Here is a 23,226-nt window from a genome sequence, read left to right as displayed (position 1 = left end):
ATTGTGTGTAGCTTGACCAGGGAAATAAATGATTTAATCGATTTTAGAATAAGGCTGTAACATAACAAAATGTGGAAAAAGTCAAGGGATCTGAATACTTTCCGAACGCACTATAAATTAAATGTAATTTCCACCACAATCTGTCATTCCCACAATGCTAAGTCATTACCATCACGGTACATATTTTTGAGAAGGTGTATTATATTACAATTAATATTAATGATTTTTCCCAAATGTGAACCTTATATGCTTGTTCTTAAGATAATTCCTAAAATAATGCAAAATATTAAGATTTTGATGTGGTAAATACATGTTTCTGAGTATCACCAAGGCATATATGGACATTTTAGACATGATGAACACTTATAATTAAGAAAACTTCCAAACAGTAAAAAAAAACATTAAACTTTTAGTTTATGTAAAATGTTATATAAAATACTTTAGGCACAATTTCTGTAATTTCCTTATCAACTAGAATAGCACATGTTATGACGTGGTGGTAATGACATTTCCTCTCGGGTATCTGGGGAATAGTATCATTGAATAGTATGGTCTCAGCCACTATTAGATCTTGTTTCCAGACAGAGTGAAGAAAATATTCAGATAAAAAGTAGTTTCACGTTTTCGAGATGGATAGCACTTTCAGTTCAGAGCAAAAACCTATGATGACACAAAACGCACCACAAGAATTGTTGTTTTGTTTCTTTGTAAACTTGACTGCTGAGGCCTTTTTTTTATATAACCACCATGTGTAAAGGAGGAGTGAGGAGTCCCTATGCAATACTCTGTCATAATGTCACGCACACACACACAATAACATACGCACTATACACACATGTACACATGTACACATGGATCTTGTGTAGTAGATAATGTGGTAGTATAGTAGGGGCCTGTGCTGTGAAATCTGTTTTGAATGTATTGTAATTTTTCTAAAATTGTATAACTGCCTTAATTTAGCTGGACCCCAGGAAGAGTAGCTGCTGCCTTGGCAAATGGGGATCCATAATAAATACAAATACACACACACACAGCTGTGTATGTGCTCTAGTTCGGCACTCAGTATGTGTGCCAGTATAAGTCCTGAATAGATGCAGTACATACAGACACTGTACTATTGTTCGACTCCATTTCCAAACCATTTGTCTTCCTCTCTTGACACTGGCACACACTGACATCCTGTGATTCCTCGCATCCTATCTCCTCACCTCCTTCTCAACCGTATTGGAGGAGACAATCCAAGGTACCTCCCCTTGGGCCTTCTGCTCCAATGCATTTTGAGAAGGACGAAATGAGAGCTGATGCGAGGAATCTAGGAAAGACTAATTGAGAAAGAGCCTGAACCTACAACAAATGTGACTGAGCGGGATTCACTGAAGGGAGCCTGGTCTGATCTACTTCTGGGGTTAATTAGGTGTTAATAACTATAATACACCGAGCTTGTTAATTACAAATATCAATCTGCGTCCCAAATGGCACCCTATTCCCTTTAAAGTGTAGTAATTTTGAACAGGTTGCATAGGGCTCTGGTCAAAAGTAGTGTACTACATAGGTAATAGGGTGCAATTTGTGCTGTATTAGAACCCTTTTAGCCATGAGAACTCCACCTCAATTGCAAAACATTGTATAAAACATGCAATAACTAAACCACTCTGTCTGTGGATTACCGCCGAATATGTAACGGTTTTCTTTAGGTGAAGGAGAGTCGGACCAAAATGCAGAGTGGTGGTTATTCATGGCTTTTTAATGAAGAAAAACAATACATGTGCGAAAACCTAAACAGCCTATCTGGTGACAACAAACACAAAGACAGGAACAATCACCCACGACACACTCAAAGAATATGGCTGCCTAAATATGGTTCCCAATCAGAGACAACGATAAACACCTGCCTCTGATTGAGAACCACTCCAGACAGCCATAGACTATGCTAGATACCCCTACTATAATACAAACCCAATACCTAACAAAAACCCCAAGACAAAACACACCACATACAAAACCCATGTCACACACTGGCCTGACCAAATTAATAAAGAAAACACAAAATACTAAGACCAGGGCGTGACAGAACCCCCCCAAGGTGCGGACTCCCGACCGCACAACTAAACCCATAGGGGAGGGTCCGGGTGGGCGTCTGTCCATGGTGGCGGCTCCGGCGCGGTACGTGGACCCCACTCCAACAAAGTCTTAGTCCCTTTGCTTTGCGTTTTTAGATAGGCGATCCTCGCCGCCGACCTTGGCCTAGTAGTCCTCACCAAGGGCCCCACTGGACTGAGGGGCAGCTCGGGACTGAGGTAGCTCGGGACTGAGGGGTAGCTCGGGACTGAGGGGTAGCTCGGGACTGAGGGGTAGCTCAGCACTGAGAGGAAGCTCAGCACTGAGAGGAAGCTCAGGCAGGTAGTTGGCTCTGGCAGATCCTGGCTGGCTGGCAGTTCTGGCAGATCCTGGCTGACTGGCAGGTCCAGGGCGTGACAGAATATTTGGAGATTATTATTTATTATTATTATTATTATTATTATTATTATTCAACCACATGTTACTACCATTGGTTTGCTCATGCAGAAATAAAACGAATGCATCCCAAATAGCACCCATAGGGTTCTGTTCAAAAGTAGTGCACTATAAAGGGCAGGGGTCGGCCCGCAAGAGATTTTTGTAAAAAAAATGGATATTTAAAAAAATTAGGGGGAGATTTTTGTTTTGAGTCAAATCAGGAATTGTGCTAAAAATGAATTTAATTTAGGAAATCTGTTCCCAAGTATTCTCAAAAATGTAAAAAAGAGACGTGATCGTGTCTCAATATAATGCAGGTATGAAACGATTTCTCTCTTTCTGATTTTATTAATTATTATAATTATGTTACAGTCCCCCCATCATCCATTCTGCCAAAAATCGGGAGTCAGTGCAATCGCGCATTAGATGACTCATTCAGAGTACTACTTTCAACATTTCACATACTATAATTTTTATTTTGGCATAGGCACGGCCAGTGAGAGAGAGAGGTTCTCCCAAATCAATGTAGTCCCTCCTGGATAGGGGTAAGGCCATCAGAAGGCAAGGTGAAGTAACGACAAAGTCATTTGTGAAGCATCACAGCACAGTTGAAAAATATATGGCAAATAGAAATCCAAAATGGATGATTTTGCGAGATAGATGGGAGAGGTTGAATGGAGCTGAAGGGTGGGACTAATAGCAAGATAAAACATGTAGAACATACGGGGTCTGTAAAATGTATATACAGTGCATTGCGAAAGTATTCGGCCCCCTTGAACTTTGCGACCTTTTGCCACATTTCAGGCTTCAAACATAAAGATATAAAACTGTATTTTTTTGTGAAGAATCAACAACAAGTGGGACACAATCATGAAGTGGAACGACATTTATTGGATATTTCAAACTTTTTTAACAAATCAAAAACTGAAAAATTGGGCGTGCAAAATTATTCAGCCCCTTTACTTTCAGTGCAGCAAACTCTCTCCAGAAGTTCAGTGAGGATCTCTGAATGATCCAATGTTGACCTAAATGACTAATGATGATAAATACAATCCACCTGTGTGTAATCAAGTCTCCGTATAAATGCACCTGCACTGTGATAGTCTCAGAGGTCTGTTAAAAGCGCAGAGAGCATCATGAAGAACAAGGAACACACCAGGCAGGTCCGAGATACTGTTGTGAAGAAGTTTAAAGCCGGATTTGGATACAAAAAGATTTCCCAAGCAAATACTTATTTTCCTCCATAATTTGCAAATAAATTCATAAAAAAATCTTTCTCATTTTGTCTGTCATAGTTGAAGTGTACCTATGATGAAAATTACTGGCCTCTCTCATCTTTTTAAGTGGGAGAACTTGCACAATTGGTGGCTGACTAAATACTTTTTTGCCCCAATATATCAGGCAAGAGTGCATCTTCTGAACAGCACATCCTCAAATCACATTCTTTTTAGATGTCTACTGGCATTGTGCCCACAGCTTGTGTCAATCTCTGAGATACATCTTACAGAACAACCCATTTTAGCAACACAGTGAAACTGAGTAATGACCAATGCAAGTCTGAATGAGAACACAAGGCATACATCCATGTTTAATTGCTGTGGAAACGTTTGTTAGCGGGATTTAAGAATCTATTTTAGGCTTTGCCTGTTGGGGCATATTAGCATAGCTTCTCAATATTGTACAGTTGCAAACGCCAGCTCTACTGGACTCCTGAGTGGCGCAGCAGTCTAAGGCACTGCATCTCAGTGCTTGAGGTGTCACTACAGACACCCTGGTTCAAGTCCAGGCTGTATCACAACCGGCTGTGGTTGGGAGTCCCATAGGGCGGTGCACAATTGACCCAGTGTCGTCTGAGTTTGGCCGGTGTAGGCCTTCATTGTAAATAAGAATTAGTTCTTAACTGACTTACCTAGTTAAATATATTACTAGATAGCAAAATCCCCTCTCAATCTTGTCATCCTAATGGTCCCCTCTGATCTGGACTATAGTGCATGGTTGGTTACCTGGTAGTGATCGTGCCAGCTCTGACTCTGTGGACAGCTGCAATCGGACAACAGGTCACAGCTGCTCCCTTTGGCGCGGATCACAGAGCGCCCAGGGCTTCTCCAGGAGCTTTCCGAGTGGGTAGCCATAAGACGGCCCCTCTGCCGGGGAAGGGTAGCACCCCCGGGGACTGAACCATAGTGGTATTCCTGGGGCGGGTGGTGCTGCCATCCACAAGAGCACGGCACCTCACCACATCCCCCTCTATCCATCTCCACACAGCAGTTCTGCTGTTTGTTCAGGTAGGCAGCAGTCATCCTGCCCAGCGCAATCCCTCCCTCACTACCTCTCTTAAGGTTTCTCGTCTTCCGTGCTCTGTAAATGAGAGGTGATGCTTGAGTCCTATTTGACGTTAAATTAACCAACGGCACTGTTTAGTTAGCAGTATGTCACGGCTCTGAGAGAGTGTGTGAGTGAGCGAGTGAGACGCTGCTGTTAGAGTGAGTGGCAACAGCAGCATCAGCTGAGAGAGAGAAGCAGAGATAAAACAGAGGGAGAGAGAGAGAGAAAAGCTGAATTAGGGAGAGAGAGAGAGAGAGAGAGAAAAGCTAAATTAGGGAAAGCGAGGGGGGAGAGAAGTAGAGATGAAACAGAGGGAGAGAGAGAAAAGCTCAACTAGAGAGAGAGCGCGAGAGAAGCAGAGATGAGCAAAGAGAGAAGGTACTGGCTCTTCTACGTTGCTTGCCGTGTGCTGGCTGGTAGCTCTTTGTCAGTAGATGACTCAACCTGCAGCACAACTTGATTGCATCCATGAATCCAGGCAGAAGCAATCCATGCTCCGAACAGGTAGGAATTTAAGAGCAGAGCCTGCACTACAAATCGGTTCAGGTGGAGACAGCCTCTCTGTATTCAATGAAACATGCTGCCTTCTTTCCTGGCACTTTAGTTTCTACCTTGGTTTTACAACATTCCCACCTCTAAACCGCTGTACTAAGAAACACATGATCTGAATCAAATCTTTTGGACATTTGTATCTGTTATTTATACACTATGCAAGTGACACGGAAAGTAGCCTAGTCGTTTTGGAATTTTGTAGGCTTTTTGAATGGTCTTCAATGGGCAAAAATGTAGCGCAATGGTCTTCAGTGCAAATCTTAATGAAAGGCATTGGCAGAAGTAAATTAATCTACAAACACGAATATCATTTGTATTATTTGACCGCATATTCATGAATTGAATGATATAATCGTCAAGCCCATTCAAAAGACCAAGGACATTAACACAGAGGCATGACGCAGGAACCAGTCACACTGCACAGTGTATAGCAATGATGTTTGGAAGCTATAGTCCTACATTGAGATAAATAAAAATGCTATCTCATACATACAATCAGAATAGAATAAATATGTTCTTGTCAGTTGGACAATGACAATTCATTGTGGACACTGAAACGCATGTAAGCACACGGCATGTAGCCTATAAATAAATGACAAACCAAAAATACACACTCCACGGTTGATAGAATAACACATGAATTAGATGGTCAAATTAATCGTGCAATGGCAAGTCTAAGGTCACTGGCGCTTCCTAATTCGATGAATAGTCTATTTTTAAATTCTAGTGTCAGATTTAATTACAAGCAAAGGGCTTTAGATGGAGTAATTGATGCTAAACCGCTCAGGATAAACTATCCAGCTGCTTTTCAATCAGATTCCACACTGACATATACTACTGCCCAACTGTTGATAACAAGTCTCTAAAAAATAGCTAATAATGAAAATAGAGAACCCCTACCAGAAATGTAATACAAGATGAACACATTCTGTTTGCAATGGTAACATGTTCCATGGCATGTGAAATGAGTTGATAACCTATTTTAAATGTATTTAGGAACTAAAAGGCACACCAGGCTAGCTTTTCAGGTGTTTGTGAAAGCAAATACGGGGTGGAATGTATTATTTTTATTCATATTACAATTCAATTTGTGTTACAATGAAATGTGTTGAGCAATTATTGTACACTGATCAAAAATATAAATGCAACGTATAGTGTTTGTCCCACGTTTCATGAGCTGAAATAAAACATCCCAGAAATGTTCCATGTGCACAAAAAAACATATTTCTCTCACATTTTGTGCACAAATTTGTTTACATCCCTGTTAGTGAGCAATTCTCCTTTGCCAAGATAATCCATCCACCTGACAGGTGTGGCATATCAAGAAGCTGATTAAACAGTATGATCATTACACTGCTGCACCTTGTGCTGGGGACAATAAAAAGGCCACTCTAAAATGTGAAGTTCTGTCACACAAGAGCACCTCCTCCCAGCTGCCCACTGCACTGAGGCTAAGTAACATGGTCACCACCGATAAATCCATGATTATCGAAAACTTCAACAAGCATTTCTCAACGGCTGGCCATGCCTTCCGCCTGGCTACTCCAACCTCGGCCAACAGCTCCCCCCCCCCCCCGCAACTACTCGCCTGGCTAGACTGTGAACTCTCCTTCCAGACTCATATCAAACATCTCCAATCGAAAATCAAATCTAGAGTCGGCTTTCTATTCCGCAACAAAGCCTCCTTCACTCGCGCCGCCAAACTTACCCTAGTAAAACTGACTATCCTACCGATCCTCGACTTCGGCGATGTCATCTACAAAATTGCTTCCAACACTCTACTCAGCAAACTGGAAGCAGTTTATCACAGTGCTCACAATGCTCTAGTCGGCTGGCCCTCGCTACATATTCGTCGCCAGACCCACTGGCTCCAGGTCATCTACAAGTCCATGCTAGGTAAAGCTCCGCCTTATCTCAGTTCACTGGTCACGATGGCAACACCCACCCGTAGCACGCGCTCCAGCAGGTGTATCTCACTGATCATCCCTAAAGCCAACACCTCATTTGGCCGCCTTTCGTTCCAGTTCTCTGCTGCCTGTGACTGGAACGAATTGCAAAAATCGCTTAAGTTGGAGACTTTTATCTCCCTCACCAACTTCAAACATCTGCTATCTGAGCAGCTAACCGATCGCTGCAGCTGTACATAGTCTATCGGTAAATAGCCCACTCATTTTTACCTACCTCATCCCCATACTGTTTTTATTTATTTACTTTTCTGCTCTTTTGCACACCAATATCTCTACCTTTACATGACCATCTGATCATTTATCACTCCAGTGTTAATCTGCAAAATGGTAATTATTCGCCTACCTCCTCATGCCTTTTGCACACAATGTATATAGACTCTCCTTTTTTTCTACTGTGTTATTGACTTGTTAATTGTTTACTCCATGTGTAACGCTGTGTTGTCTGTTCACACTGCTATGCCGCCTCTCCTTCCAGTTCTCTGCTGCCAATGACTGGAACGAACTACAAAAATCTCTGAAACTGGAAACACTTATCTCCCTCACTAGCTTTAAGCACCAACTGTCAGAGCAGCTCACAGATTACTGCACCTGTACATAGCCCACCTATAATTTAGCCCAAACAACTATCTCTTTCCCTACTGTATTTTATTTATTTATTTATTTTGCTCCTTTGCACCCCATTATTTTTATTTCTACTTTGCACATTCTCCCATTGCAAATCTACCATTCCAGTGTTTTACTTGCTATATTGTATTTACTTTGCCACCATGGCCTTTTTGCCTTTACCTCCCTTATCTCACCTCATTTGCTCACATCGTATATAGACTTGTTTATACTGTATTATTGACTGTATGTTTGTTTTACTCCATGTGTAACTCTGTGTCGTTGTATGTGTCGAGCTGCTTTGCTTTATCTTGGCCAGGTCGCAATTGTAAATGAGAACTTGTTCTCAACTTGCCTACCTGGTTAAATAAAGGTGAAATAAAAAATAAAAAAATAAAAAATCTTGGCCAGGTCGCAGTTGCAAATGAGAACTTGTTCTCAACTAGCCTACCTGGTTAAATAAAGGTGAAATATATATATTTTTTTTTAAACAACACAGATGCCACAGATGTTTTGAGGGAGCGTGCAATTGGCATGCTGACTGCAGGAATGTCTCTACCATAAGCAACCTCCAATGTCGTTTTAGGGAATTTAGTAGTACATCCTATGAGAAGGAGATGTGTCGCGCTGCATGAGGCAAATGATGGTCACACCAGATACTGACTGGTTTTCTAATCTACCTTTGTTTTAAGGTATCTGTGACCAAAATATGCATATCTGTTTCTTACATGTGAACCTGCAAATATGATTTTCACATGATGATTTTTACATGTGAACTTACAATTCCACATGTGAATGTGAGATTTTCAAGTGAATATTTTTCACATGTGAAACTGCATATCTGATTTTCACATTTGAAAGTTTTAAACATGTGAAACAGCATATTTCACATGTGAAACTGCAATTCCCATGAGGTGAAAACATGTTATTCTCATCACATGTGAGAAGGTTGTGTGTGTGAACTCCACATTTAATGCATATGAAAATATGGTTTCACGTGTGGAATTTAAAATCAACATGTGAGATCAGCTATTTAATGCATAAATGACATTTGTTATTTAATGTGAAACTGCAAATTTGATATGTTTTTCTTTTTTTAGGGCAGGGATCCCAAAAGTTACCATGGATATGTTAAATCACAAGTCTAAAGGATACCTATGGCATGGACAACGTTTTCCTAAGGAAGAGACTGTGAGAATGAGATATCACAAATTCCTTGAGCATTATTAGTTCCTGGACCTGAAGTGAGCAAACATCTCTGGTCTCCAAGAGTGTTTAAGGTACTTGTGACATCTCATTCACACAGTCCACCAAGGAAGCTACAATAAATATCCTATTATTACAAAGACAAGAGGCAGACTTGTAAAAAAGTGAGAAATAACTATTTTCTTTGGCACTGTGTGATAATAATGGGTGACACTTTATGGGAAATGGATACTCCACAGGGTCTGAACCATAGCTACTTGGTGTGTGTGTGTGTTTACGTTTGTGTGTGTGTTTGTGTGTACTGGGCCATTTTCTCTGAGGCAAGTGACAGCAGCGTCTGATGGAGAATACCTCACCAGGGATGGCAGGGTGACAAAGCACAACACTCCAGGAATCAGCTGTGTGAGGCGTATCCATGGCAACAGTGGGCAATATAAAAATGTGTGTGATCCCAACGAGAGTTGAAGAGGCAGGGGGATTTGATTGCCTTGGTACAACGCACAATAACCACCTTAATCGGACCCAGTGTCATTGGTGACTAGCTTCATGCAACTAGCCTTTGAGGGGAGGGTGAAGTTTCCCCTAGGTATAGATCTAGGATCAGCATCTCCTCCCCCAATCCTAACCATAAGCATAAGTTGGGGGAAATGTAAAATTCACCCAAGATCAGTGTCTACAGGCAACTTCACCCTACTCCAACTTTGAGAGATAAGCACTATAATGGATTAGGATGCACCTAGACACTGATCTTGGGTCAGTTCTCCCCTGCCCCCCACCCATGGTAAATTTGTATTTTATTTTTTATTTCACCTTTATTTAACCAGGTAGGCTAGTTGAGAACAAGTTCTCATTTGCAACTGCGACCTGGCCAAGATAAAGCATAGCAGTGTGAACAAACAACACAGAGTTACACATGGAGTAAACAATTAACAAGTCAATAACACAGTAGAAAAAAAAGAGAGTCTATATACATTGTGTGCAAAAGGCATGAGGAGGTAGGGGAATAATTACAATTTTGCAGATTAACACTGGAGTGATAAATGATCAGATGGTCATGTGCAGGTAGAGATATTGGTGTGCAAAAGAGCAGAAAAGTAAATAAATAAAAACAGTATGGGGATGAGGTAGGTAAAATTGGGTGGGCTATTTACCGATAGACTATGTACAGCTGCAGCGATCGGTTAGCTGCTCAGATAGCAGATGTTTGAAATTGGTGAGGGAGATAAAAGTCTCCAACTTCAGCGATTTTTGCAATTCGGTCCAGTCACAGGCAGCAGAGAACTGGAACGAAAGGCGGCCAAATGAGGTGTTGGCTTTAGGGATGATCAGTGAGATACACCTGCTGGAGCGCGTGCTACGGGTGGGTGTTGCCATCGTGACCAGTGAACTGAGATAAGGCGGAGCTTTACCTAGCATGGACTTGTAGATGACCTGGAGCCAGTGGGTCTGGCGACGAATATGTAGCGAGGGCCAGTCGACTAGAGCATACAGGTCGCAGTGGTGGGTGGTATAAGGTGCTTTAGTAACAAAACGGATGGCACTGTGATAAACTGCATCCAGTTTGCTGAGTAGAGTGTTGGAAGCAATTTTGTAGATGACATCGCCGAAGTTGAGGATCGGTAGGATAGTCAGTTTTACTAGGGTAAGTTTGGCGGCGTGAGTGAAGGAGGCTTTGTTGCGGAATAGAAAGCCGACTCTAGATTTGATTTTAGATTGGAGATGTTTGATATGAGTCTGGAAGGAGAGTTTACAGTCTAGCCAGACACCTAGGTACTTATAGATGTCCACATATTCTAGGTCGGAACCATCCAGGGTGGTGATGCTAGTTGGGCGTGCGGTTGCAGGCAGCGAACGGTTGAAAAGCATGCATTTGGTTTTACTAGCGTTTAAGAGCAGTTGGAGGCCACAGAAGGAGTGTTGTATGGCATTGAAGCTCGTTTGGAGGTTAGATAGCACAGTGTCCAAGGACGGGCCGGAAGTATACAGAATGGTGTCGTCTGCGTAGAGGTGGATCAGGGAATCGCCCGCAGCAAGAGCAACATCATTGATATATACAGAGAAAAGAGTCGGCCCGAGAATTGAAACCTCTGGCACCCCCATAGAGACTGCCAGAGGACCGGACAGCATGCCCTCCGATTTGACACACTGAACTCTGTCTGCAAAGTAGTTGGTGAACCAGGCAAGGCAGTCATCAGAAAAACCGAGGCTACTGAGTCTGCCGATAAGAATATGGTGATTGAAAGCCTTGGCAAGTCGAAAGCCTTGGCAAGGTCGATGAAGACGGCTGCACAGTACTGTCTTTTATCGATGGCGGTTATGATATCGTTTAGTACCTTGAGCGTGGCCGAGGTGCACCCGTGACCGGCTCGGAAACCAGATTGCACAGCGGAGAAGGTACAGTGGGATTCGAGATGGTCAGTGACCTGTTTGTTGACTTGGCTTTCGAAGACCTTAGATAGGCATGGATATAGGTCTGTAACAGTTTGGGTCCAGGGTGTTGACTGCGGCAGCTTTCCAATCCTTGGGGATCTCAGACAATATGAAAGCGAGGTTGAACAGGCTGGTAATAGGGGTTGCGACAATGGCGGCGGATAGTTTCAGAAATAGAGGATCCAGATTGTCAAGCCCAGCTGATTTGTACGGGTCCAGGTTTTGCAGCTCTTTCAGAACATCTGCTGTCTGGATTTGGGTAAAGGAGAACCTGGAGAGGCTTGGGCGAGTAGCTGCGGGGGGGGGGGGGGGGGGCTGTTGGCCGAGGTTGGAGTAGCCAGGAGGAAGGCATGGCCAGCCATTGAGAAATGCTTGTTGAAGTTTTCGATAATCATGAATTTATCGGTGGTGACCGTGTTACCTAGCCTCAGTGCAGTGGGCAGCTGGGAGGAGGTGCTCTTGTTCTCCATGGACTTCACAGTGTCCCAGAACTTTTTGGAGTTAGAGCTACAAGATGCAAATTTCTGCCTGAAGAAGCTGGCCTTTGCTTTCCTGACTGACTGCATGTATTGGTTCCTGACTTCCCTGAACAGTTGCATATCGCGGGGACTATTTGATGCTATTGCAGTCCGCCACAGGATGTTTTTGTGCTGGTCGAGGGCAGTCAGGTCTGGAGTGAACCAAGGGCTATATCTGTTCTTAGTTCTGCATTTTTTGAACGGAGCATGCTTATCTAAAATGGTGAGGAAGTTACTTTTAAAGAATGACCAGGCATCCTCAACTGACGGGACGAGGTCAATATCCTTCCAGGATACCTGGGCCAGGTCGATTAGAAAGGCCTGCTCACAGAAGTGTTTTAGGGAGCGTTTGACAGTGATGAGGGGTGGTCGTTTGACTGCGGATCCGTAGCGGATTCTGGCAATGAGGCAGTGATCGCTGAAATCCTGGTTGAAGACAGCGGAGGTGTATTTGGAGGGCCAGTTGGTCAGGATGACGTCTATGAGGATGCCCTTGTTTACAGATTTAGGGTTGTACCTGGTGGGTACCTTGATGATTTGTGTGCGATTGAGGGCATCTAGCTTAGATTGTAGGACTGCCGGTTAAATATATCCCAGTTTAGGTCACCTAACAGAACAAACTCTGAAGCTAGATGGGGGGCGATCAATTCACAAATGGTGTCCAGGGCACAGCTGAGGGGGGTCGGTAGCAGGCGGCAACAGTGAGAGACTTATTTCTGAGAGAGTATTTTTTTTAATTAGTAGTTCGAACTGTTTGGGTATGGACCTGGAAAGTATGACATTACTTTGCAGGCTATCTCTGCAGTAGACTGCAACTCCTCCCCCTTTGGCAGTTCTATCTTGACGGAAAATGTATGGAAATCTCAGAATTTTTGGTGGCCTTCCTGAGCCAGGATTCAGACACGGCAAGGACATCAGGGTTAGCAGAGTGTGCTAAAGCAGTGAGTAAAACAAACTTAGGGAGGAGGCTATTAATCAAGGAGGAAAACTGATCATAGATCTGTCCTCAAGGGAAATGTCTACTCGGGGGCCAACAGAAGACTAGATAACCACACAGGACAGAAATACTTGTTCATGACATGGGATACTCTGAACCCTGGTGTCATTGAGAGGTATCAGATATTCTGTTTCTATATTAACAGGATATTATGGATATCAGTATAACAATGCCATTGAAAGTTGGGCTCAGAATATGATTTTATGGCGATCAATGTGGCCAAGATTAGGTTTTGTCAATGACATAAACTACAGAGTACCCTTGATGGTATAACCCTTTTGTGGACCACCATAATGAATGCATATATTGTGGCTTCCCACTACAAGCAATATGCAATACATTACACATGTACTCAACACACACACACACACACACACACACACACACACACACACACACACACACACACACACACACACACACACACACACACACACACACAGAAACCCTTTCACACTCTCCACACATGCTGCTGCTAGTCTGTTTATTATCTATCCTGATTGCCTAGTCACTTTTACCCCTACCTACATGTACATATTACCTCAAATACCTTGTACCCCTGCCCATTGACTCAGTATCGGTATTCCTTTTATATAGCCTCGTTATTATTATTTTATTGCATTACTATTTCTTTATATTTTTTTGTGTGGAAATGTTCTTGCTTTTTAACTGTGCATTTTTGGGAAAAGTCTCGTAAGTAAGCAAGTCTACACCTGTTGTAGTCGGTACATGTGACAAACACTCACACACATACACACACACACACACACACAGATTTTTGTAGACTAACATTAATCTGCTCTGTTTACACTATTAATCCTTTGCACTCTGCATCTATGGCAGCTCCACTTCATCAGATATCAAGAGAGTGTCCCAATAATCTCTCCTTTCTCTTTCCCTACTTCCCACAAATCTAAAAGCATTGGAGTGGTGGAGGCATGGGCTGGTGGGAGTTTTCACCATTTCTTATACCAGTTTCCTTTCAAATCAGTAAAGAGAAGTTAACAAGTGCACACTTTTGGATAGGAAGTAGAAATAATTGGGACAGCTTCAGTGTGCTGTACTGTAGCATCAAGCAGATAGATAGTCATCATTACGTCACATGTTGTTACCTATAGGATTCTGTGTGCTAAGTACACATTTGTATATGTTTTTCTTTGTATGGAATGTGCATTGATTACTTGTTTGTACATTTCTTTCCTAGATTGCCAATGGTCTTATATAATCTATTGTTCTATAGATGTGGAAATAAAACTGAATGAACACATAATGGACCTTATCCAAAATACAGCCATTATGATTCTGACTCCAGGCTTGAAGGGAAGGAAGAGAAAGTGCTCCAGAAGAAAAGTGCTGACATTTTCCTAATGTTTAACTTTTAACTCTGTTATGAAATTGATATCATATAATACTTTTTTCTTATCCCCGAAAGTCTCGGAAAAGTCAAGAAAACTTGTCTCATGGCAATGCCAAGGGTGAAAATTCAGCTTCCATAGCTGAGAATCTTCTTTGGTTGCTGTTAACCATTTGAGATGGAGAGTTACATAATTCCTGCAGACATTGGTGTCAGTCTCTGCCAGCTCAATGTTTGTGGGGGCTTAATTACATTGTGAAAGGCCTCCCACTCTGAGGCTGACAGGAGTGTAAATGGATATTGACTGTGTCTGACAGCATCAGTGCTGGGGGAATTACCTGTGGGGTTGACAGAAATTCCGCGAGTCTCATAACCGGGCCATAGCTCACCAATGCCCCCTGCAGGCCTTGTGGGAAGATTGCTCCACTGAGTCACTGTTGGCAAGCTAACTAGTTCTGTGACGAGTGACTAACCACTAATGGTTAAGGTTAGAATTGTGGGAAGGGAAGCTCCTAGATCTGGACCTAGGGGAAACTTCATCCCGGAGCAACTGACAAAGCTACTGCATATTGAGGTTCCTGTCTAGACTTCTAAAGTGCTTCAAAACGTAGGTCTGTCAGACCTTTCTCTGTTTCATTAACAGCACAATCTCTAATTTCAACAGCCTGACTCTACCACTTTGTTTCAGAAGGATGAAGGACAGGGCTGGGGAAACGTAACTATTTATTCATAGATAGAGCTATGGATGCAATGATTGACAGTCTATGAGATCGGCATGATTGTTTTGAAGCCCTAACGTTATTTGTCAAAGACTCAAATTACAAAAGAACTAAACATCAAACTAATAAATCCAGAATTTGAGGGTTGTCACAAGACTGTCCCCAAAATTAACTTGTTGACTCATTGATCATGTATTGAATCAATTGCAGATGTAAGAGCATTTGACTTGCACAGCAGTGAGTACCGAATAGGAGTTAACATTATTAAAGGAATTCCATTTAGAATAAAGATTAAATAAGGAAATAACAAAACAAGAAAAATCCATAAAGGTCTTCCACACAGCTTTCACCTGTCAGATCCTTCTTAAGAATGTGGGTGAGTCAGGCCTTCATGGTCAAATTGCTGCAAAGAAAACACTATTAAAGGACACCAATAAGAAGAAGAGACTTGGTTGGGCTAAGAAATCTGTTGTTTGGTCTGATGAGTCCAAATTTGAGATTTTTGGTTCCAACCGCTGTGTCTTTTTGAGACGCAGAGTAGGTGAACGGATGATCCCTGCATGTGTGGTTCCCATCGTGAAGCATGGAGGAGGAGGTGTGATGGTGTAGCGGTGCTTTGCTGGTTACACTGTCTCTGATTTATTTAGAATTCAAGATACACTTAACTTCTTGGTGACAGGGGGGCAGTATTGAGTAGCTTGGATGAATAAGGTGCCCAGAGTAAACTGCCTGCTACTCTGTCCCAGATGCTAATATATGCATATTATTAGTAGTATTGGATAGCAAACAATCTGAAGTTTCTAAAACGGTTTGAATGATGTCTGTGAGTATAACAGAACTCATATGGCAGGCGAAAACCTGAGAAAAATCCAACCAGGAAGTGGGAAATCTGAGGCTTGTAGTTTTTTTTAAACTCAGCCGCTATGGTAGATACAGTGGGATATTGGTTATGTTGCACTTCCTAAGGCTTCAACTAGATGTCAACAGTCTTTAGAACTTTGAGGATTCTACTATTAAGTGGGACCGAATGAGAGAGGAATGAGTCAGAGGTCTGGCAGATTGCCACAGGCTCTGAGGCGCGGTCACGAGAGAGTTAGCTCTCGTTCCATTGCTTTTCTACAGACATAAGAATTCTCCAGTTGGAACATTATTGAAGATTTATGATAAAAACATCCTAAAGATTGATTCTATACTTAGTTTGACAAGTTTCTACGGGCTGTAACGGAACTTTTTGAACTTTTCGTCCGATGTTCGGTGGGACCTGAGCGAGCTTTTGGATTTGTTTACCAAACAAAAGAAGCTATTTGGACATAAATGACGGACAATATCGAACAAAACAAACATTTATTGTGGAACTGTGATTCCTGGGAGTGCATTCTGATGAAGATCATCAAAAGTAAGTGAGTATTTATAATGCTATTTATGACTAATGTTGACTACCCAATATGGCGGATATCTTTTTGGCTGCTTTGTTGTCTAAAGGCTGTACTCATATTATTGCAGGGTTTGCTTTTTCCGTAAAGTTTTTTTGAAATCTGACACAGCGGTTGCATTAAGGAGAAGTATATCTCTAATTTCATGTATAACAGTTGTATTTTCAGCAACATTTATAATGAGTATTTCTGTAAATAGATGTGGTTCTCTGTACAATCACTGCATGTTTAGAACTACTGAACGTAATGCGCAAATGTAATATGAGATTTTTTTATATAAATATGCACTTTATCGAACAAAACATACAGTACATGTATTGTGTAACATGAAGTCCTATGAGTGTCATCTGATGAAGATCATCAAAGGTTAGTGATTAATTTTACTGTAAATCATTTTTGAAATCAGACAGTGTGGCTCGATTAATGAGAATTGTATCTTTAAAATGGGGTAAAATACTTGTATGCTTGAGGAATTTTAATTATGAGATTTTTGTTGTTTTGAATTTGGCGCCCTGCACTTTCACTGGCTGTTGGCGAGGTGGGATGCTACCGTCCCACAAATCCCAGAGAGGTTAACCAGCATAGCTACCACAGCATTCTGCAGCGATGCGCCATCCCATCTGGTGGCTATTTTTGTAACACTTTTTTGGTTACTACATGATTCCATACGTGTTATTTCAGTTTTGATGTCAACAATGCAGAAAATAGTAAAAATACAGGAAAACCCTTGAATGAGTACGTATGTCAAAACTTTTGACTGGTACTGTGCCCATTCGTCTTGGACAGTGTCCTCCTGTTGAATATCTACCAACTAATTTCCCCCCTTGGGTATTATAGTAAGTGTTTCCTTATACCATGAAGTAAAATACAATTAGGGGCAGAGCACTAGTTCCATCTTCTTCAATGCCACTCCTCTCACAAACCATTTGACCACCTCAACAGTCACCCAGGTTAAAACCTGACAGGTCAATTACTGCGGCCATTCCACTCTGTTGAACAGTGCTTGGCCACTCGAACCGCAGTCACAAGGAAGCAGAACCTTGTCCTCAAGCCTCTGGCACAAAGGGAGCATATTAAGAGAAAGACATGGTGACTATATCTAAACAACTAAACGTCTTGATTATGTTCTGCATTATCTTCAAAGAGATAATGTTATGTAAATAATGTTCACAATAGATGCACAGAAAGAAACCGATACAGAGCCTATGGTAGTATAATATCAGAGAAAATAGCAGTCTGGCAGATCAAGCATGTCTTGACAGACCAAGTGCCGCCATTTTTTAAGGGGAGCGTAGAGGGGGAGATTCACGTGTACTTCATTATATGTCCACATGGTGGCACTGGTAGCTCAGTTTTTATGTTTTGTAGACAAGTGATCCCAGAGCACGGCTCATAATAATGGCTGGAACGGAGCAAATGGAACCGTTTGTTTGAAGTTTTTGATACAATTCCACTAATTCTGTTCCAACCATTACCACAAGCCCTTCCTCCCCAATTAAGGTGCCACCAACCTCCTGTGTAATGTTTACCCCAGTTTAGATCCATCGTAGTGCTGTGAAATTAATAGTCAAACTCTCTATGTGAGACTATGACAATATGAGATCACAAAGTACATGACATTTCCTATAGAGCTGAGTGAAAGACATATGGAAATGTATAGACCATAGGGACTATACTTGACTGCTGGGGATGGCAGAAAGACTGAACCACAGCATTACATCTTACTGAGATATCTGAATAGCTTGACCATAGTGTACATGTGATTTGTGTAAACAGATTGGAAATTTGCTCCCAACCTGGGCACGAACTCGCAACCCTCTGCACACCAATACAACACAACTACTGTGAATACTTCTGCGTTTCTTGGGTCTGTGGTGACAGAACACCTAGGTCTCCAAGCTGGTGACATCACAATGGCAGCTACTACTAGTTCACTCACTGCTGACAAGCTATTGATTCCACGCATGCATTCACATACACACACTTTCCCTAACAGGATACCAGTCTTTGAACCGTACACATCCAAACACACACACGTTCCTATGCACGCACACACACACACACACTCACACACACACGCACACACTCGCACACACGCACACACGCACAGAGCACCACTTAACCAATTTAGTGCAGCAAGAGGAGCCATTCCAGCTCTCTGGTTTAGATTTTAAAGACCTGTCAGGGGGACATCAGAAGCCCTCTGATGATGTGACCTGACCTTGGCACTGCAGAAATGGAGGGGCAGTGAATTCGGAATTAGAGAGACGTTGGATCTGACCTTCTAACCCGGGTCTAAGTAATTCCATTATGATGAAGCAGATGGACTTCTATTGTAAAGGGTATACCTAAAGAGCTGCATGCCAAATGAAAAGCTGATGATTTAATGGCAAATGGCAAAGGTGAGGAGCTGAGCTATTCTAAAGTATTCTATGGAGATGCGGCGGCGGCTGATTAGAGATTTACCAGCGGGAGATTCAGAGCAGGATGCCGGGTCGGACCCCATGGTGTTATTGTTTTGTCATTTTGGTTAAACCTTTTTTTAAAGATCTAATGTAGATTATCAGCTCGGTGTACATATTCCTGATGCAAAGATACAGTATAGTCATAGCATTTTAGCAATATATCACGCAAATTATAAATTACAAATCTACCTACATTTTAGATTTGGGTTTATTTACCTGGCTCCAGATTAGCTTTGCATTGTTGAGTCTGAGGAGTGGTAGGTTGCCTGGCAAAAGCAACAGACTCTGGCTGAAACCAGTTATCAAGGCCCCAGACCAATGTGTTGAACCAGGAGCAACACTCGCAACAATATGTAGGGTGTCCATATTAGGAAGTTGTGCTGAGACTAAGGCTGTCCTAACATGGGCAATGTAGGCATGTGACAAAAAAAGACAAGCTACACACATACAGTGCATTCGGAAAGTATTCAGACCCTTATTTAGACTCTTAAGAAGTAGAATTGTACATTTTCCACATTTTGTTATGTTACAGCCTTATTCTGAAATGGATTAAATTGAATATTGCTCCTCCTCAATCTACACACAATACTCCATAATGACAAAGTGAAAACAGGTTTTTAGAAATTATTGCAAATATATATATGTAAATACGTTTATTTTTATTTATTTATTAAGTATTGAGGCTCAAAATTGAGCTCAGGTACATCCTGTTTCCATTGATCATCCTTGAAATGTCTCTACAACTTGATTGGAGTCCACCTGTTGTAAATTCAATTGATGTGACATAATGTGGAAAGGCACACATCTGTCTATATAAGGTCCCACAGTAGGGCATGTGTCGAGGCACAGATCAAGGGAAGGACACCAAAAAATGTCTGCAACATTGAAGGTCCCCAAGAACACAGGGGCATCCATCATTCTTACATGGATGAAGTTTGGAACCACTCTTCCTAGAGCTGTCTGCCTGACCAAACTGAGCAATCGGGGGAGAAGGGCCTTGGTCAGGGAGGTGACCAAGAACCCGATGGTCACTCTGAAAGAGTTCCAGAGTTCTTCTGTGGAGATGGGAGAATCTTCCAGAAGGACAACCATCTCTGCGGCACTCCACCAATCAAGCCTTTATGGTAGAGGCCAGATGGAAGCCACTCCTCAGTAAAAGGCACATGACAGCCCCCTTGGAGTTTGCCAGAAGGCACCTAAAGACTCTCAGACCATGACAAACAAGATTCTCTGGTCTGACGAAACCAAGATAGAACAAAATGCCAAGCAGCACGTCTGGAGGAAACCTGCCACCATCACTACAGTGAAGAATGGTGGTGGCAGCATCATGCAGTGGGGATGTTTTTCAGCGGCAGGGACTGGGAGACTAGTCAGGATCAAGGGAACTATGAATGGAGCAGAGTACAGAAAAATCCTTGATGAAAACCTGGGCCACAGCACTCAGAACCTGAGACTGGGGCAAAGGTTCACCTTCCAACAGGACAATGACCGTAAGCACACAGCCAAGACAACACAAGAGTGGCTTCGGGACAAGTCTCTGAATGTCCTTGAGTGGCCCAGCCAGAGCCCTGAAAATAGCAACGACACAGTAACGCTCCCCATCCAACCTAACAGAGCTTGAGCGGATCCTACAGAGAAGATTGGAGAAATTCCCCAAATACAGGTGTGCCAAGCTTGTAGCGTCATACCCAAGAAAACTCGAGGCTGTAATCACTGCCAAAGGTGCTTCAACAAAGTACTGAGTAAAAGGTCTGAATACTTATGTAAATGCGATATTTCAGCTTTTTATTTTTAATTAACTTAGCAAAAATGTATACAAACCCGTTTTTGCTTTGTCATTATTAGGTATTGTATGTAGATTGATGAGGGGAAAAACGATTTGATTCATTTTAGAATAAGGCTGTAATGTAACAAAATGTGGAAAAGTCAAGGGGTGTGAATACTTTCTGAATGCACTGTATATAACCACACACATGCATTAACTTCTTGGCGCACCCATCCCGTTAGCGGGATCATTTTCGTCAACATCCGCTGAATTGCAGAGCGCCAAATTCTAATTAAATTACTAAAAATATTTAATTTTCATGAAATCACAAGTGCAATATAGCAAAACACAGTTTAGCTTGTTGTTAATCCACCTGGTGTCATATTTCAAAAAAGCTTTACAGCAAAAGCTATCCAAGCAGACAAAACATTACAAGCAGCTAGCAGCAAAGTAGATTGGTCACCAAAGTCAGAAAAGCAATAAAATGAATCGCTTACCTTTGATGATCTTCGGATGTTTGCACTCACGAGACTCCCAGTTACACAATAAATGTTCCTTTTGTTCGACAAAGATTATTTTTATATCCAAAAATCTCCATTTGGTTGGCGAGTTATGTTCAGAAATCCACAGGCTCGAGAGGTCACGACGGGGCAGACGAAAATTCCAATTAGTATCCGTAAAGTTCGTAGAAACATGTCCAACGTTTTCTATAATCAATCCTCAGGTTGTTTTTACAATAAATAATTGATAATATTTCAACAGGACCATAGCTTTTTCAATAGGAGAGAGAGAGAGAAAATGTCTGCTCCAAGCTGTTGCGCATGCAAAACTCTGCTGGCACCCAGCCATCCACTGACGCGATGTGATTATTCTCGCTCATTTTTCAGAATAAAAGGCTGAAACTATGTCTGTTCACACCATGTGGAAGCCATAGGGAAAGGAATCTGGTTGATATCCCTTTAAATGGAGGGAAGGCATGCAATGGAACAGGGAGATTTGTTTCTCTTAGGCACTTCCTTGTTGGATTTTCCTCAGGTTTTTGCCTGCAATATCAGTTCTGTTATACTCACAGACAATATTTTGACAGTTTTGGAAACTTTAGAGTGTTTTCTATCCTAATATGACAATTATATGCATATTCTAGAATCTGGGCCTGAAAAATAGGCAGTTTCATTTGGGTATGTTTTTCATCCAAACATCAAAATACTGCCCCCTACACTCAACAGGTTAATTAACAAATGAAGTAGAACATCTTTTTGGTTCACACTTCATTTGGATAGTTTGGATTTTTCATCTACAGATGTTCGTACTATCAACAAACTGTTGATAAGTAACTGCTTGCTAAGATTTGGTTAGGGTTAGGGTTTGGTTTAGAATAAGGGTTAGGGTAACGCTAGGATAAGGTTTAGTAGCTAGTTAGTTTAAATGTTACTAATAGTCTATAGAGCATCTACAGAAGGACTATCCAAATAAAGTGTTATAAGCTTTTTTTCTAAAAGATCCACTGCTTGTAGTATGTGCTGTATGTGCAATATTTGAAATATCCAGTCAAAAACATAATGACACATAGCAAACAAAATGTCCCAGCATAATGCATTCCCAACATTATTTGCCTCAAACAACAACAAAATATATATATATATTTGTATTTTACCCCCGACCTCTGATCTTGGCTCATCGCTGTAACTCCCCAAAGGGCTCTGGAGAGGTGAAGGTGGAGTCATGCGTCATCCGAAACATGACCCGCCTAACTGCGCTCCTTAACACCCGCCAGCTTAATCCGGAAGGCAGCCGCACCAATGTGTTTGAGGAAACACCGTTCAACTGGCATGCGGGATCAGCCCGCAGGCACCCGGTCCACCACAAGGAGTCGCTGGAGCGCGATGAGCCAAGTAAAGCTCCACCGGCCAAACCCTCCCCCGGACGACGCTGGGCCAATTGTGCATCGTCCTATGGGACTCCCGACCACGGCCGGTTGTGGCACAGCCCGGGATATGAACCTGGGACCGTAGTAACGCCTCTAGCACTACTGCATGCAATGTAGTGCCTTAGACCGCTGCGCCACTGGGGAGCCCCAAACACATTTTTATTCCTTTTTTCAAGCTGAATGGACAGTTTTGCATTGCTCTAGCATGACTGTGCAACAAAAATTCTGCTTTACAATACTGTTGGCTCATGGCCAGATACCCGAGCACTTTGTGGAGTAATAAAACATACAGGGTAGGTCAATACAACAAAGAGAAGGGCAGCGCTCCCTCTGAACGGCCATAATAACACTCCATCCAATGCAGCACTAGCAGCAATGAAAGGCTATTAGCAAACACCATTTAAATAGATGGAAGGTCAGTTAAACTCCATTTAAACTCCATACACCTGCATTGCTTGCTGTTTGGGGT

General features: G+C 42.1%; 1 protein-coding gene across 22 annotated transcripts in view; it reads right to left on the bottom strand.

Annotated features, from left to right (window-relative positions):
• LOC110533415 (disks large homolog 2) overlaps window positions 1–23,226 on the bottom strand; it is a 312,764-nt gene that overhangs the window by 88,074 nt on the left and 201,464 nt on the right. The window contains exon 1 of one of the 22 annotated variants that reach the window (XM_036989788.1): window positions 4,500–5,670. The exons of the other annotated variants lie outside the window; for them this stretch is intronic. Coding sequence (XP_036845683.1) covers window positions 4,500–4,796 — 297 coding nt within the window. The 5' untranslated portion in view covers window positions 4,797–5,670. Of the gene's footprint in view, window positions 1–4,499; window positions 5,671–23,226 lie in introns of those variants that run through there. 22 annotated transcript variants of the gene reach the window in all.

This window comes from Oncorhynchus mykiss, chromosome 10 (genome assembly GCF_013265735.2).
Source record: "Oncorhynchus mykiss isolate Arlee chromosome 10, USDA_OmykA_1.1, whole genome shotgun sequence".
Classification (NCBI taxonomy): Eukaryota; Metazoa; Chordata; class Actinopteri; order Salmoniformes; family Salmonidae; genus Oncorhynchus; species Oncorhynchus mykiss.
This window is presented reverse-complemented; position numbering and strand designations above follow the sequence as displayed.